The sequence below is a fragment of the Siniperca chuatsi genome, linkage group LG22 (assembly GCF_020085105.1).
Source record: "Siniperca chuatsi isolate FFG_IHB_CAS linkage group LG22, ASM2008510v1, whole genome shotgun sequence".
Taxonomy (NCBI): domain Eukaryota; kingdom Metazoa; phylum Chordata; class Actinopteri; order Centrarchiformes; family Sinipercidae; genus Siniperca; species Siniperca chuatsi.
The window spans coordinates 19,999,654-20,014,253 of NC_058063.1; the positions used below are offsets into that span (position 1 = coordinate 19,999,654).

Consider the following 14,600-nt stretch of genomic DNA (forward strand, 5'->3'; position numbering starts at 1 on the left):
AGTTAAATAAAAGTGGATATTCTAACAATGGTGTTTTTTTTTTTCACACAAGACAGTCATCCTGAACTAGCCAATGTTTAGGCTTGGTTTCTGTTTTTCAGTAGGTTTGGTCAAGTTTGCATTTGTACCACTTGGACTTCTAGAAGCTGGATATTTATTTTATGCAACCATTTATATTACCTCTTGGACTTGTCTGTTCGGTCGCAAACTAGTTTTTGCGCTTTCTCAGTCACACCAAGTGGTGATGTGGTGTTACCACCAAGGTTGGTGGGAGGTGTTACCTGTGCAGCTGGCATGTTGTAGTTGATAACTCATGCCAGCTAAGAGCGCCGTCCCATCTGCCTATAAATGTAAAAACGCCCAAAAACTCATCTGGAACTGCTGAAATTTTCCATCACGTTACATAGATTCCCACCCCTACATGGTGCCCTTTAATTCCATAATTTCGTTGCGCCCTCTTCTTCTGCACCCAACTCGAGAGTTAGCAGCACCAACTGCTTACCTGGATGAACCAACTGCTAATGTTTTCATAACAGTAAAGGATGGAAACGTGCTGTAATTTGCATTTTCTTTTGCCAATGTTCTGGGAATTCGGTTAAAACTTGCATTAAATTTACATAACCATATCACCAGGGGACTATGGTCCAATACAAACACTGTGTAAGTGCATTCAACAAATCAACAATTGGATGTGCCAGAACAAAAAAAAAAAACTGAAGTAATTGTTTTTGGAGCCAAGGAGGAATGATTGAAAGTCAGCGCTCAGCTCCAATCAGTAATGTTAAAAACCACAAACCGAGCAAGAAATCTTGGTGTAGTCATGGACTGAGACCTGAATTTCAACAGCCACATTAAGAAAATTACAAAGTCAGCCTACGACCACCTGAAGAATATATCCAGAATTAAAGGAATTATGTCTCGGCAGGATTTGGAAAAACTTGTCCATGCATACATCTTACTACCATAACGGTGTCTTTACTGGTCTCTCTAAGAAATCGCTCAGACAGCTGCAGCTGATTCAAAACGCTGCTGCTCGCGTTCTCACTAAGACCAAGAACGTGGATCACATCACTCCAGTTCTGAGGTCTTTACACTGTCTGTCAAATAATTGCTGCTGTTGGTTTTTAATGCACTGAATGGTTTAGGGCCAAAATACATTTCTGATCTTCTGCTACGTTATGAACCATCCAGACCTCTCAGGTGGTCTGGATCAGGTCTGCTTTCTGTCCCCAGAGTCCAAACTAAACATGGAGAAGCAGCGTTCAGTTTTTATGTACCACATATCTGGAACAAACTCTCAGAAAACTGCAGGTCTGCTGCAACTCTCTTCAGCCTTTTAAATCAAGGCTGAAGACTTTTCTGTTTTTTTCGCTGCCTTTTTATTAAATCAAATAATGAATACGTTCTTACACTGCACTGTAACTTTTACTCTCCTGTTTTATCTTGTTTTTATTTTCTGTTTAACTCTTTATTTGTATTTAAATGTCTTTTTATATTGCCCTATGTTGCTTTTCTGTTTTATGTAAAGCACTTTGAATAGCCTTGTTGTGCTATACACATAAACTTGCCTTGCCTACATTTGGATGGAAACTTGGCTATTGTGACAATAAATATACTAAAGATCAGCCTCACTCCAACTGGTAATACTTATAACTATTACTGTTTTCCTCCTAAACACAAATATGTGGATGTCATAATAATAGTAATTTTTCAAATTAGTTGAGCTACTCCACAATGTGTACAGGTACCCCTGGTTGGGAATCACTCCACTAGAGAGAAGTAGGGCTGTTTCCACAACAACGCCTGAGTTTACTCTGCTGTACTGCGCTCTATCATCTTACTACCAATCCCCTGAATCTCCCATGAGCCTCTTACCTCTGAAGGTGACACTAGCCAGGGGGTCAGAGTGTCTGAGGTTGTTGGCTCGCTGAAGAACGCAACGCAACATGGCTGAAATCTCAGCAGAGTCCAGCTGAGTCCTGAAACCTGCGATGCTCAAAGAACTCTCTCAGAGGGGGAGGAATCAGGTCTGACTGGCAGGTGATTCAGTTCACCAGGTGAGAGGGATCCAGGGCTAAAGGGACGGTAGGTTACATGGCCCTGGGAACTTTGATAATGATAAAAATCTGTGTGCCTGATCACCAAAACTAATAAACCAAAGACCAACGGGTGGTAAAAAGAGAAGGAAAAGGTGCGAAAGAAAAGCTCCTCTTAGTGAAAAGAGATTGTGTTCCAAAAAAAAGATATCCACTGCTTGAAAAAGTAAAACCAACTCTTTCAGAAAGTAAAATCAAATTATACGACTTTTTTAAAGGATTGTCAGTAACTTAAGTCCTTGTTTGGCAAAATGGAAGTCCCAGCATCGCAAAAACTAATTATACAAAGATTGTTTCCTGCTTTGTCTCACAGCATCTGTCTGTATCTGAAAGTACAAAATAAAAGCTCTTTGTCTCAAATATAGCCAGCTTCTTCTTCTTTCTGACTCTCTCTAACACACTCGTAGGGAAAGCGAGCATGTCGGGAGCACACACACACCTCACATCCAGAGGAAATCTCAACATTTCCTGTTCTCTTTTCCTCTCTTGTCTTCTGGCTGTTTCACTATCTTGCCCACATCTTTGCCTCTCTCATTTGCCAGTACATTCTCTACCGCCCTCCACCTCTAATCCCTCTATTCTACTTGGTCAGTCTCTGTATCGTGGATTTATTTCAATCTGGTGTTTTCAGTAAACTGTCAAAGTCTCTTAAATCCACTGCAGTCCCACATATATCCTGAACTTTTAATCCCATTCTTATGGAAAAAAACACATCTGCCTGCCTCAAAAACTATAGAACCTGCAAAAATGTGCATTATTACTGATAAATCAACGTTTATTTCAAAGAGTCTTTTGCAACTGTTGTACAACTGTAATTGGCTCCAAAACTTAAAAGGAGGAACTTGTTTATTAGTTCACGGATGCAGGATCCCACATTCAGTTTGGACATCAAATTCAAGGACTTCTCAAGGACTGTCAGGTTCTTATGTGGTGAAAATTTAGGAACTCAAAATGGCCTTTTGTGTTTGTGGTGAGTCAAAATTATTCTTTAGGCCTGGTGTTTCATTCAAGATCAAGTCGGGTCAAGAAATCCCAAGGTTTTCTTCAGACTGAGAGAGCTAAATTAAAAACGACTGTCAAGAAACATTGTTTTCAAAAACATCAAGACCCAAATTTATTTTCTTTGAATTCGAATACATTCAAGGGATTTTTATACCTGTCACTGATCGTCTCTTGGCTTTCCACTCTTAGAATTCAGAGACTACAAAAATACACGAGTCAAAATCAGGGGCCAATGGGGAGGGGGCACCGATGCTTGAACAACAACACGTGCACAGTGAGAGAGCGCCACCTGCAGACGTAAATCAGGGCACACACACTCATACTGTCTTATTTGTAGAGAGGTGAGAGTGTCTGAAACATAAGAAAAACAGCACCATTTTCTGATAAGGCTCCATTTTTAAAGGCTTTATAGATTGTAATTAAGCCATTAATATAAAGTTGCCAGATTTTTGTTGTTTTGGTGTTTAGCCTTCCTCTGTGGTGGCAAAGCTGTTACAAATGTTGATAATTTATTAATGAATTGTTAATAAATAGATTTTGTTTCCTTTTCTGGAAGGTAAGTGGTCATACGGCCCAAGCCAAAGTTGTTCTTAAATATTAACAAATTTGAACTTCATTATCCATATGTCTCTGTTGCACTGACTATATTAAAATTTTTCGTGGTTGTACTCTTACATCAAATTGAAAACTCTAGATATCTTGTGCATCATAATATACACATTATACTGTAGTTCAGCCTGATCTGTAAGGATCACATCTTTGGAAATCTTGTGATCATGACTAGTTTAGAATAAAAGTCCAGTGGGTTTGTACACTGTGTGTCGGCAAGAATCAGTCTTTAGTCTCATCTGAGCTTCAGGCTTTCTAACCAGTTCTCTCTGCTGTATGTATATCATGACCTCATTAACCCAGCCAGCAGCAGAAGCAAGCAAAGAAAACCTTTGTTTTAGTTTTTAAGTCTGAAGTCGGTAAGACGGTGTAGTCCCTCATTCATCCAGGAGTGTTTCATCGTAGAAAAGGTTTCAGTCGTAGTCATCTGGACGCTGTTTCAGAATCAAGACGTTTCGGCTCCCATCCGGAAGTCATTCTCAATTGTGGAAAAGGTCTGAGACTCAGAAATTTTAGCTACTCTGTGTTGCTTAAGCCCTGCCCTCAGGGAAGAGTCCCTCCTCCTAGGCCCCTCCTTCCTGAGGGCAGGGCCTAAGCAACACAGATTAGAAAAGTTAGCTGATACTGTATGTTTCTAATTCTAGCTGCAAATGAAAGGTAATTAAAAAGATACATGTTTGAGGAATTTAAATAATTGTGTAATAAAATGAGACATATGAGACAGTATGTTCGTTTGGCGTGATCAACTGTTTTTGGGCTGAATGATGGCCACAATGGATGGACAAGCCAATAAAACAACATTTTCAGGACGAAAATTCAGCATACTTACGGCTACTATACACATATTTCAATATAAACAAATGACTGTGTGTGACTCTAATGTGAAAGATGTCGGTCGTAGAGACGAACTCACAGAGAATTATCACCAGATCTGCAGTTCCCCTCAGCTCTACAAAGCATTTTAGCCTCTTTTGACTAATTGTTTTGGTTCACTCTCGTAGCTTTCCAGGAGCAGCAGGCAGCTGTTTCAGTGAATAAAGCTCTGCTAAACTATCTGTTCGCTACCTGCTCAGCACCAAACAGCAGACACAGTTAGGGACTAGCTGGTGAACAAGAGCCTGATATATTTCTCAGGAGTTGGTGCAGACTGAATCAGAGCTAAAAGGAGAGTGATTATTGAACTTACATTCATCAGGTGGACACAGATACTGTTGCTGGATGTGTAAATAACCAACCAAGTGACCAAAAAATCAATTAACAGGTTTAAATAAAAAAATTAATAATTGTTCCCCATTTGTTTTCACTCTGTTGTTTTTATTATTGGCTGCTAAAAACAGGATTTAGACCATCAAACCATTCACTACATCTTCTTTTCATTGATAAAGCTAACTGTGCCTTTAATAACCAATAAACCATAAATTAATTTATAAAAACTCAGGTGGTGCAGTCTGACATTAACCTCAAAGCTTGTGGCTGGGAGAAATGGCTGTTTTGAATAAAAGGAAAGTAGCAGGTTTGGAGACTCCAAAGGGCATGACGAGGCAATTTCAGGATATATAGTTGAGTCAGAGCAGCAAACTAAATTTAGAGCCAAAAAAAACAGAGACAAAAACCCCATTACATTGTCTTCCATGTCTGCCTTTTCGATTTGAGATACAGATCTTTGATCTTTCTAGATCGCTCTTCTTTAACAGCCTTTATACTAACTCTGAATGGAAGAAATGATGCAGCAGTTTTTAAGAGCAGACGCAGCAGACGCAGCAGACGCAGGACGCAGACGCAGCGATCAGCTTTCAGCAGATGAGTTAAAACAGATTAAGTATCAGATATCAGCTAGTGCGGAGAGGCTGACACAACCTGCAGATAATTTTCAGCTGTTCTGTGATGCGGTCACAGATTGTTGTCCCACTGAACAGCGGCAATGGAGGTTTTTCCACCCTAACAACAACAACACTTGATACTTGTCTTTTCAGTCTGAAATTTTCTTGAAAATTCTCTTGCTATTTTGCCTTTATTTTAGTCAGAGTTAGACAATGAACAGAGAAAGGAAACATGGGGAGAAAGAGCGGAGGTGACATGTAAGACAGGTCCATGATTGTACTTGAACACAGGATGTCACCGTTACATGGGTCACATTTCATACAACTCAACCAGTAGGACGACATAACGTTTTTCAAATTAAAGGAAATTTCAAATTGGTATGTTATATAAGCTTAAGTTTTGTGAACAGAGGTTGGATGAGAGACATTTAATGAGTTCTTATTTAAGGTATAATCAAAAGCTGTGCAGTTATCAAAATATAACATAGGACGCAAAGCGTAATTACACTTCAAACTGCGGGTGTGTTATCACTCATAACCACACAGGATGGAGTATGTTATTCCACTTAAACCGTGGATACTAGTCAGCCGTTAAAATTTCATGCTGTCAAACGGCCACACTGAGCAGAATTGTTTATACATATTTTGGGACAATATATCCTCCCTGTATATACCTCCTTTTCCTTGGTGGAGGCACAGCACAAATTTACCAGAATTTACCATTTAAATATACAGAAAGACACAAAAAGACAGAAAATACAAATTCTTGATTGGCTGGTAGGTGCCAACATATGTAAGGACACCTCAAACAAAAATCTCATAAACAGATAAATATAAATCAGTGCACAAGGTATGTAAAACTGCAACATTTCATACTTTGTGCTACATTATCAGTTAACTAACTGACTACCAACAAACTTTAAAAAATGTGGTATGTAGCCATGATATAAGCACAATAATACACTCTGATATAGAAAATAATTGACTCAGCGGAAGAAACCTCTGCTTTGTCCATTTTGTTTAAGTAAGGGATACTGTACCACGAGACGGTCATTATTGCTGTACATTATCCCGCTTACTACACGGATACTTACTAAAGAAATCAATAATTTGACACCAAATATTGATTTAACTGATTTTAAAATGATTTTTTTGCCACAGGAATTCTTTAGACTCGAGAGTCTACGATCAGAATTGCGTCCATAGCAATGCCACAATTGACCAATAAGAATCGAGTATTCAACAAAGTCTTGTAATAATGTAACAGAACACCTCAGAGTGTATAATGGCTTTAGAACATCTTTTAATTTAGTATTTATTATTAATATGATTGGTGTGAAAACACTGGTATCATATGCAACTTTTAATCAGTTCAGCTATTCATGAAATGTATCAGCTAGCGTTACTGATTAACTTAATTCCAGCCCAGATTTTCTACAAGTGCAATTTAGTGTGTGTGTGTGTGTGTGTGTGTGTGTGTGTGTGTGTGTGTGTGTGTGTGTGTGTGTGTGTGGAGACACACTGCAGGCGCTGCCCTATATTACACAGGGAAACTTTTGTGCAGCAAAATAGACAAAGTGTCATGAGTTCGTGACACACTTTAGAAAAGTTAGAAAACTCAACACTGCTTCGTACACACACACACTGTGCTCTGCTGTTGTACTCTACTGTAGTCTACTGTATTCCAAAAGTCCAGTCCTGACCTGGACTGTCTCTCAGACTATAAACTCAATCACAGACAGTTTCAATTTGGCTGTGAAGGAAGGAGAACTTTCTTTGACATAAACAAGACAAAGAGTCTACAGCCGCACTAGCAGCTCTGACATTAGGTACAGTGGTGCTGTGAGCTAAAGTCTTTGTTTAGCTTGTTGGCATGCTAAGATTTAATTAGCGCTAAACACAAAGTAAACACATAGTACAGCTGAGGCTGATGGGAATGTCATTAGTTTTGCTGGGATTTGGTCAGAAACCAAAGTATTGGACAAATTAACATTTTGACCTGATGATGGGGCTAGATGAAGTCAGGGGATCACAAAAGTTATTACAATTCATCCTGAGGGGGGACATAGATGTGTGCAGCAGATTTCATGACAATCAATCCAACAACTGTCAAAAGATATTTCTCAAAACGACAAACGTCAACCTCATGGCGGCGCGACAGGAAAAGTCAGGGAATCACCAATGTCATTAGGATACATTGTCTGGGAACCATGAATGTCTGCAGGAAAGTTTTGTTCCAAACCATAAAGCAGATGTTGAGATATTTCACTGGATAAGTGAAGACCTTGACCTGCTGGTGGTGCTAGAGGCAAAGTCAGAGGATCGCCAAAGTCATTAGAATTCATCCTTCGGGGATCATGAATGTCGGTACAAAATGTCATGGTAATCCATCAGATATTTGTTGAGATATTTCAGTCTGGCACAAAGTGATACACCGACAGACTGAGTGACCGACATTGCCGTCCATAGAGCGACGCATGGCGTAAAATCTAAAGACCTACTACACCAACCTGAACCAGGCTATTAATAGTCAACTCCATAATTGAACCACTTTTATTTTATGGTAGTGAAATGAAAGCCCCCTGACAAACCCAGAGTATGAGAGAGAGACAGAGAGATGGAGGGCCCCAAAGGATAAACTCTGCTGAGAGACTGGTGGTAACTATAAACACTGCCTTTACTGGAGACACACACACCTCCTCATAACAGTGCCCCACCCCAAACAGATTGGACGCCATGAAAGAAGACAGGGGGAGACTGGGGAGACCAATAATAACCTCAGCTGTTAGAGAGATAAGGACGGGGGGGATGTTGGGGTCACTGCGTCTTTGTACATGAACTTTGTCTCTTATTCCCAATTTTTTCTCTCCATCCATCCATCCATCCATTTTCTACCGCTTGGTCCCGTTAGGGGTCGCGGGTGACTGGAGCCTATCCCAGTGACTTTGGGCCTTAGGCAGGGTACACCCTGGACAGTGGCCAACTCTGTCGCAGGTTTTTCTCTCCCTCCTACCCAAATAACTCTTTTCTTTCTCCCATCATGTCTTAACCTCTCTATGTCACACACACTCTCCCCCACACACACACACACACACACACCATCCCTACCTTCATAGGTGACGGTGCAGTAGGCATCGCTGATGTCGTCATCTGGTGTTTGCAGACGCTCTGCGCACAGAATAAACACACGCAGCATGGCTCACAGACACACACACACACACACACAAACACACACACAAAGCAAAGCCCTGTCAAATCCCACCGACAGATGCCGTGAGGTCCATATACGGGCGTCAAAAAAAATCCTTAAAATGAGGAGAGATCCAGTGAAAAAGAGAGAGAGAGAGAGAAAAAGTGGACGAGAGACAGAGAGGACGAATAGGGACTGAGAGAGCGACTGGTAGAGCTGCAGCTCTCAGCTGTCTCGCTCGCCCCCCTACTCTACACACAGAGAGAGCATGGTGCACTGGCTGACTCATGCACACACACACACACACACACACACACACACACACACACACACACACACACACTGTCCCTTCAATCACAACTGGTTTAAAGGGCCAGCAACACACAGACACACACATTGGCCTTTATTTTCGGATCACACATGCCTGCACACAATCAACAATCCAGACTCAGCCAACTTAAACCAACACACGTGGGGAGCTCACACACACACACACACACACACACACACACACACACTGACAAAGGGTAAGAGGGTGTTGAGGAAAATGTGCTTGTTGAGGCAGATTTGTGCAGAGAAAGAGACAATGATACAAGACAAGAGGGTGAATGAATCGCATGTCTGAAAATACCTCAGGAGACAAAGAGTGAGAAGTGATTAAGGGCATGGTCACACCCTGGTCGCCATGAAAATATGACCCCGCGACTCATCTCTTAAGGTCCCACAGCTAGTTGGTGAACCAAGGGCGTAGGTTTTGTTTCAGCATGGGGGGCACACACATATTAAGCAGGGGTACTGAGTGTCCTTCCCCAAGAAATTTCGATTGGGATTTCTTGGTGCACCAATTTGTGCCTTTTCTGCATAAATTTATGGCGGAAAATTCTTTATCAATGTAAAGGAAAACGCAACATTCAGGCGCCAAATGTAATGGAATATGATGCAGAAAGGCTCTCTGGCATTCTCGTCTTCTAAATAGTGAGGGGGACGTGTCCCCCGCATCCCCCCCAAAATCTACACCTATATGGTGACAATGTGGGGACTACTGTTGCTGTCGAGCTAACTGCTAACACGCTAGCAAGCCGGGAAAATGCCAGCGCCAGTCAGCTCTCCAAGCTTTATCTATTTTCTCTGTAGTGTGCCGTTCACTGCCCCCTGGCATTTTGTTCTCAGGATTGTACATCATTGTCAGTTAAGCTGGCTAACTGTCAGTTAGCTTGTTAGCTCAATTTCTAACGGGACAATGAGTTCCCACAGTTGATTCAAAAGAGGAACGAGTTGCAGACAGTTATGAGACAGGACACCTCCTGTCTCATAACTCGTTCCTCTCAAAGTTGAACTCAAAAAATTCACATGGATTTACTTCCTCCACATGAGTGAATCCAGACGCTACAAGGGCTAATAACTGAGCAGCACACAGCAATACTGTGGCTGAACACATCCTGTGTAGGACCCATCGGTGGTGTATTGCATCATTTGGGGAAAGACGAGTTGTACACAGCATAATAACTTTTGAGTGTTTCAAAAAACAGAGAAATAGTGAAATATATCTCTTTCTTTTTTCATTTTTGTTGTCAATACAGATTTTTTATTTTATTAAATACCTGCACAATTTTGGCTTAGCCACAGATCTTTTCGGATGCTAGAAACTCCTCTGGTAGACACTGACGAAGGACTGAAGGCTGATGTAGACGGGGCTGTATTCAGACAGACAACAGCACTGAGTGAAAAAATGCAAATAAGTTGCCATTTTTCTGATGTAACTGTGTATCTCTAACATTTTGCGTAATTAACCAAAAAAAGAGTCAGGCAGTGATGGCTGTGTTTGATTACATGCAGCAGGAGTAGCCAGTTAGGACATTCAAATCAGGAGAAAGGATGTTGGGATGAGACAGAAAATTAAATAGTCTTCGAATTTGACATAAAAAACCAAAACAATCCACAATCGTCAGTGTTTGACTCTGTGGACTGTAAGTTACGGAAACCTTCATGAACCTGCAACCACAATGAAATCTGGATTTTAAGACGCTTCATGTGACTGAGTGTTAAAGCCAATCTCTGCCTCGCATGAATAAAGGTTTTAACAAAGTGTTTTGACGGACAAAAGACAGAAAAGGCAGTGAAGGAATTTTAAATGGTCAAACTCATGTGACTTCTGGGAATGAGTCTGCGAATCCTTTCTCACGGTTCACACGCAAACCTAAAACACGGACTTTTACGTTGGAAACCAAAGTGAGGAAATGAAATGATCTGTTTTGTGCAGATGAGATATGTCGTTCATGTTCAGTAATGGGAGCAGACTGTGAGCTGACATAGGGGGGATTTCTGTTCCTCCTCTATTTATAGTCTGACCCACTGGGCTTCAGTCATGTCATCTACATATTTAGGGAGTGTGTGTGTGTGTGTGTGTGTGTGTGTGTGCACTTTCAAGAAGTGTGCTAACTTAAGGAGTCACTTAAAGTGAGCTGATCGTGTGTGTGTGTGTTAATGTAAACTGCAGGTTAAAGCTCTACAGTGCAGTGGTGGAATGTAACTAAGTACATTTACTCAAGTACTTGAGTACAAATTTGAAGTATAAATACTTTACTTGACTAGTCCCATTTTATGACACTGTATACTTTTTACTCCACTACATTTATCTGACACCTATAGTTACTAGTTACTTTACAAATTAAGATTTTACATACAAAACATATGAGGAACTTTCAAAATATGAAGCATTGTATAAAAAAAATTAACGACCAGACAGTATATATCTTAAATTATTAGTCAAGTAATTAATTAGTTGATAAATCAATTATCAAAAAGTAAAACAATTTATATTTTCACTTTTAAATGTTACATTTAAGCTCCCATTTCAGTCCTCCTTGTTTTTATCCCTTTTTATAAAGAATTACTTTGTCATTATGTCATATTTTGTTAGATACGTCTTTAGCAAATGGTTAAAATTGGATCTAAATAGCACTGCCTGCTTGCAACAGCATCTTCCATCAGTTCAATTAGAGGGTATTGATCCTATAAATGTTCCTCTCGGAGAGGCTGGTGTAATCGAATTTCCTCTCAAATGACTCCAGAGCTGATGGATGATGCCTGAAGCAACCTGCAGCTCTGAAGGACACTGAAAGATCCTCTACCAGAGCGGTAGTGTTGTTTGATTCTACTTGATATGCTACTCAAGTTTGATTTCTGAAGGCCGACGTTATGATAAAACTTGAAATTTACAATAAGGTATCCGATCTCATTTTGAAAAGAAAATGTGTTGAAAGAAAAGAAACAGTGTGATTAAATGGACAAATAGAGGGTCTGTTTTGTTCATTGTTAAAAATATGAGGTTTATTAAGACAAGCTTGGTGTCATATTTCCGTTACTGTGTGCACATGTGTGCACATGTGTGCTAATGTTCCAGCCAAACTGTATTTTGTAGTAACATACACGTGCCACAAGATGGCAATAGCTACATTTGAAGTACCATATGGGAACCATACAAGTCACTGAAGTCTCCACAAAGGGCTTGCAAACGTTTCACAATAAAAGTCCTGTTAGGAAATTAAGGTACAGTATTCTTTTCACTGAAATGCTAGAGAGCTTTTAATTTGAGTTTGCATTAACAGTGTAATGTAGTAACAAACATCAAACAGTGCAAACAGGAGCAGATCAGAAAACAACCTCTAGCTTTTATACTTATATCCACTTTGTACTTCATTTATCTTACCTGTATTATAGTATATTATATTTTGATTTGCTTAGAAGCAAGTGTGTATCGATGTGATAGTGAGCAGCTGTAACGAAAGAGTTTTCCCTCAGGGATCAATAAAGTATTTCTGATTCTGCTGGTGGATCTAATAACCTGGAGTCTAGATATATATATATATATATATATATATATATATATATATATATATATATATATATATATATATATATATATATATATATATATATTCTCAAAGACCTCTAACATCATTAAATAATATTGTACACATGTACTTTTTTTTAGTAATTAGTGGAAACCACAAAGATCACATAGACCTGCCTGTCTGCAACAGTGTGTCAGACACCATTTTGTTTTACGTCATCTGTTGGGGGCCTTATCAGGTTAGAGGTCTTTTATTCTCAAAGACCTCTAACCTGATAAGGCCCCAACAGATGACGTGCTCAGGGAATGTCTCAGGCAATGGGGAACAGACGTGCTGGAGGAGGGACCATCATGGGAGGACAAACCCCTACATGGGATGTACCACCGAACATAACTGAAGTGGCTGATATCAAGAAGTCCTACCAATGGCTAGAGCGGGCTGGATTGAAGGACAGCACAGAGGCACTCATCATGGCTGCACAGGAGCAGGCCCTGAGCACCAGAGCAATAGAGGCCCAGATCTACCGCACCAGACAAGACCCAAGGTGTAGGCTGTGCAAAGAGGCCCTGAGACAATCCAGCACATAACTGCAGGGTGTAAGATGCTGGCAGGAAAAGCATACATGGAGCGCCATAACCAAGTGGCTGGCATAGTGTACAGGAACATCTGCACTGAGTATGGACTGGAAACCCCAAGGTCAAAGTGGGAAACACCTCCAAAGGTGGTAGAGAATGACCGAGCCAAGATCCTGTGGGACTTCCAGATCCAGACTGACAGAATGGTGATGGCGAACCAGCCTGACATCGTGGTGGTTGACAAACAACAGAGGAAAGCCGTTGTGGTTGATGTGGCGATACCAAGCGATGGCAACATCAGGAAAAAGGAACATGAGAAACTAGAGAAGTACCAAGGGCTCAGAGAAGAGCTGGAGAAGGCCTGGAAGGTGAAGGCGACAGTGGTGCCCGTGGTCATCGGAGCACTCGGGGCAGTGACCCCCAAACTGGAGGAGTGGCTACAGCAGATCCCTGGAAGAACACCAGATATCTCGGCCCAGAAGAGTGCAGTACTGGGAACAGCGAAGATACTGCGCAGAACCCTCAAGCTCCCAGGCCTCTGGTAGAGGACCCGAGCTCGAAGGATGAGACCACCCGCGGAGGGTGAAGGACAAAGTTTATTCTCAAAGACCTCTAACATCATTAAATAATATTGTACACATGTACTTTTTTTTAGTAATTAGTGGAAACCACAAAGATCACATAGACCTGCCTGTCTGCAACAGTGTGTCAGACACCATTTTGTTTTGCTTAATAGTGCCACCATCTGGCACTATTAATTTCACCATTAGTTGCAAGACTGTTTTGCATTTTTAAAAGGTATTTTACTGGGGAACAAAAATAATGGCTCGCCCTCTGTGGCCACTTAATGACACGACTACCTGCACTACTGCCATATCACCAAGTTGGCACTGTAGGCAGCCTTACCATGAAAGCCTATAAGCACAGCATGTTCGTGCATCTGCAGGGCAGCTTGTAATACAGACATCTGTCCACCAGGAGGGGCTGTGGTTTATTTTGAAAATGCAGCCATATTTCCCCCCTGGTTCCACTTCCACTGCAGGCAGTTTAACAATTAAAGCTGCATTTTATGGGAATACAGTTTAAAAGCTGCATTGTAAGCAGGGTTGTTACTGGGGATTTGGGCTAAACCTCTTCACCTTTCTTGGTCTTGAGAAGCTGCAGTGATCTTTATGTGACACACTGTAATGTGCATTTACTGCCGGATTGACAACTTCCTGCTAACCTTTTCCTCTGCTCTGCTCCATTCACCGTCACTTTTTTGCCGCTCGCTCTCTCTTTTCCCATAATCCACGGGTGAATCGAGGGGCAGCCGCTGGTTTGGCCATGTCTGTAATAACAGCAGGACAGAGAGGACAAAAACGTTGCAGCTAAAAAGTTACTTTTGAAGATAGTGTTGACAGAAGTCCCCGTGCCAGTACATTTTCTTGGGAGTTGTAGTTTTTTGTATGCTA

The 14,600-nt window shown here is 41.0% G+C and overlaps 1 protein-coding gene across 11 annotated transcripts in view; it reads right to left on the bottom strand.

Annotated features, from left to right (window-relative positions):
• Positions 1 to 8,962, bottom strand: part of dysf (dysferlin, limb girdle muscular dystrophy 2B (autosomal recessive)) — a 108,336-nt gene extending 99,374 nt beyond the window's left edge. For 6 of the 11 annotated variants that reach the window (XM_044182901.1, XM_044182899.1, XM_044182894.1 and 3 more), the window contains exon 1: positions 8,636 to 8,962. In XM_044182901.1, the coding sequence (XP_044038836.1) occupies positions 8,636 to 8,723 (88 nt within the window). In that variant the 5' untranslated portion in view covers positions 8,724 to 8,962. Of the gene's footprint in view, positions 1 to 1,875; positions 2,521 to 8,635 lie in introns of those variants that run through there. The other 5 variants (XM_044182898.1, XM_044182900.1, XM_044182895.1 and 2 more) reach the window with 2 other exon arrangements.
• Between the last annotated feature and the right edge of the window lie 5,638 nt (positions 8,963 to 14,600).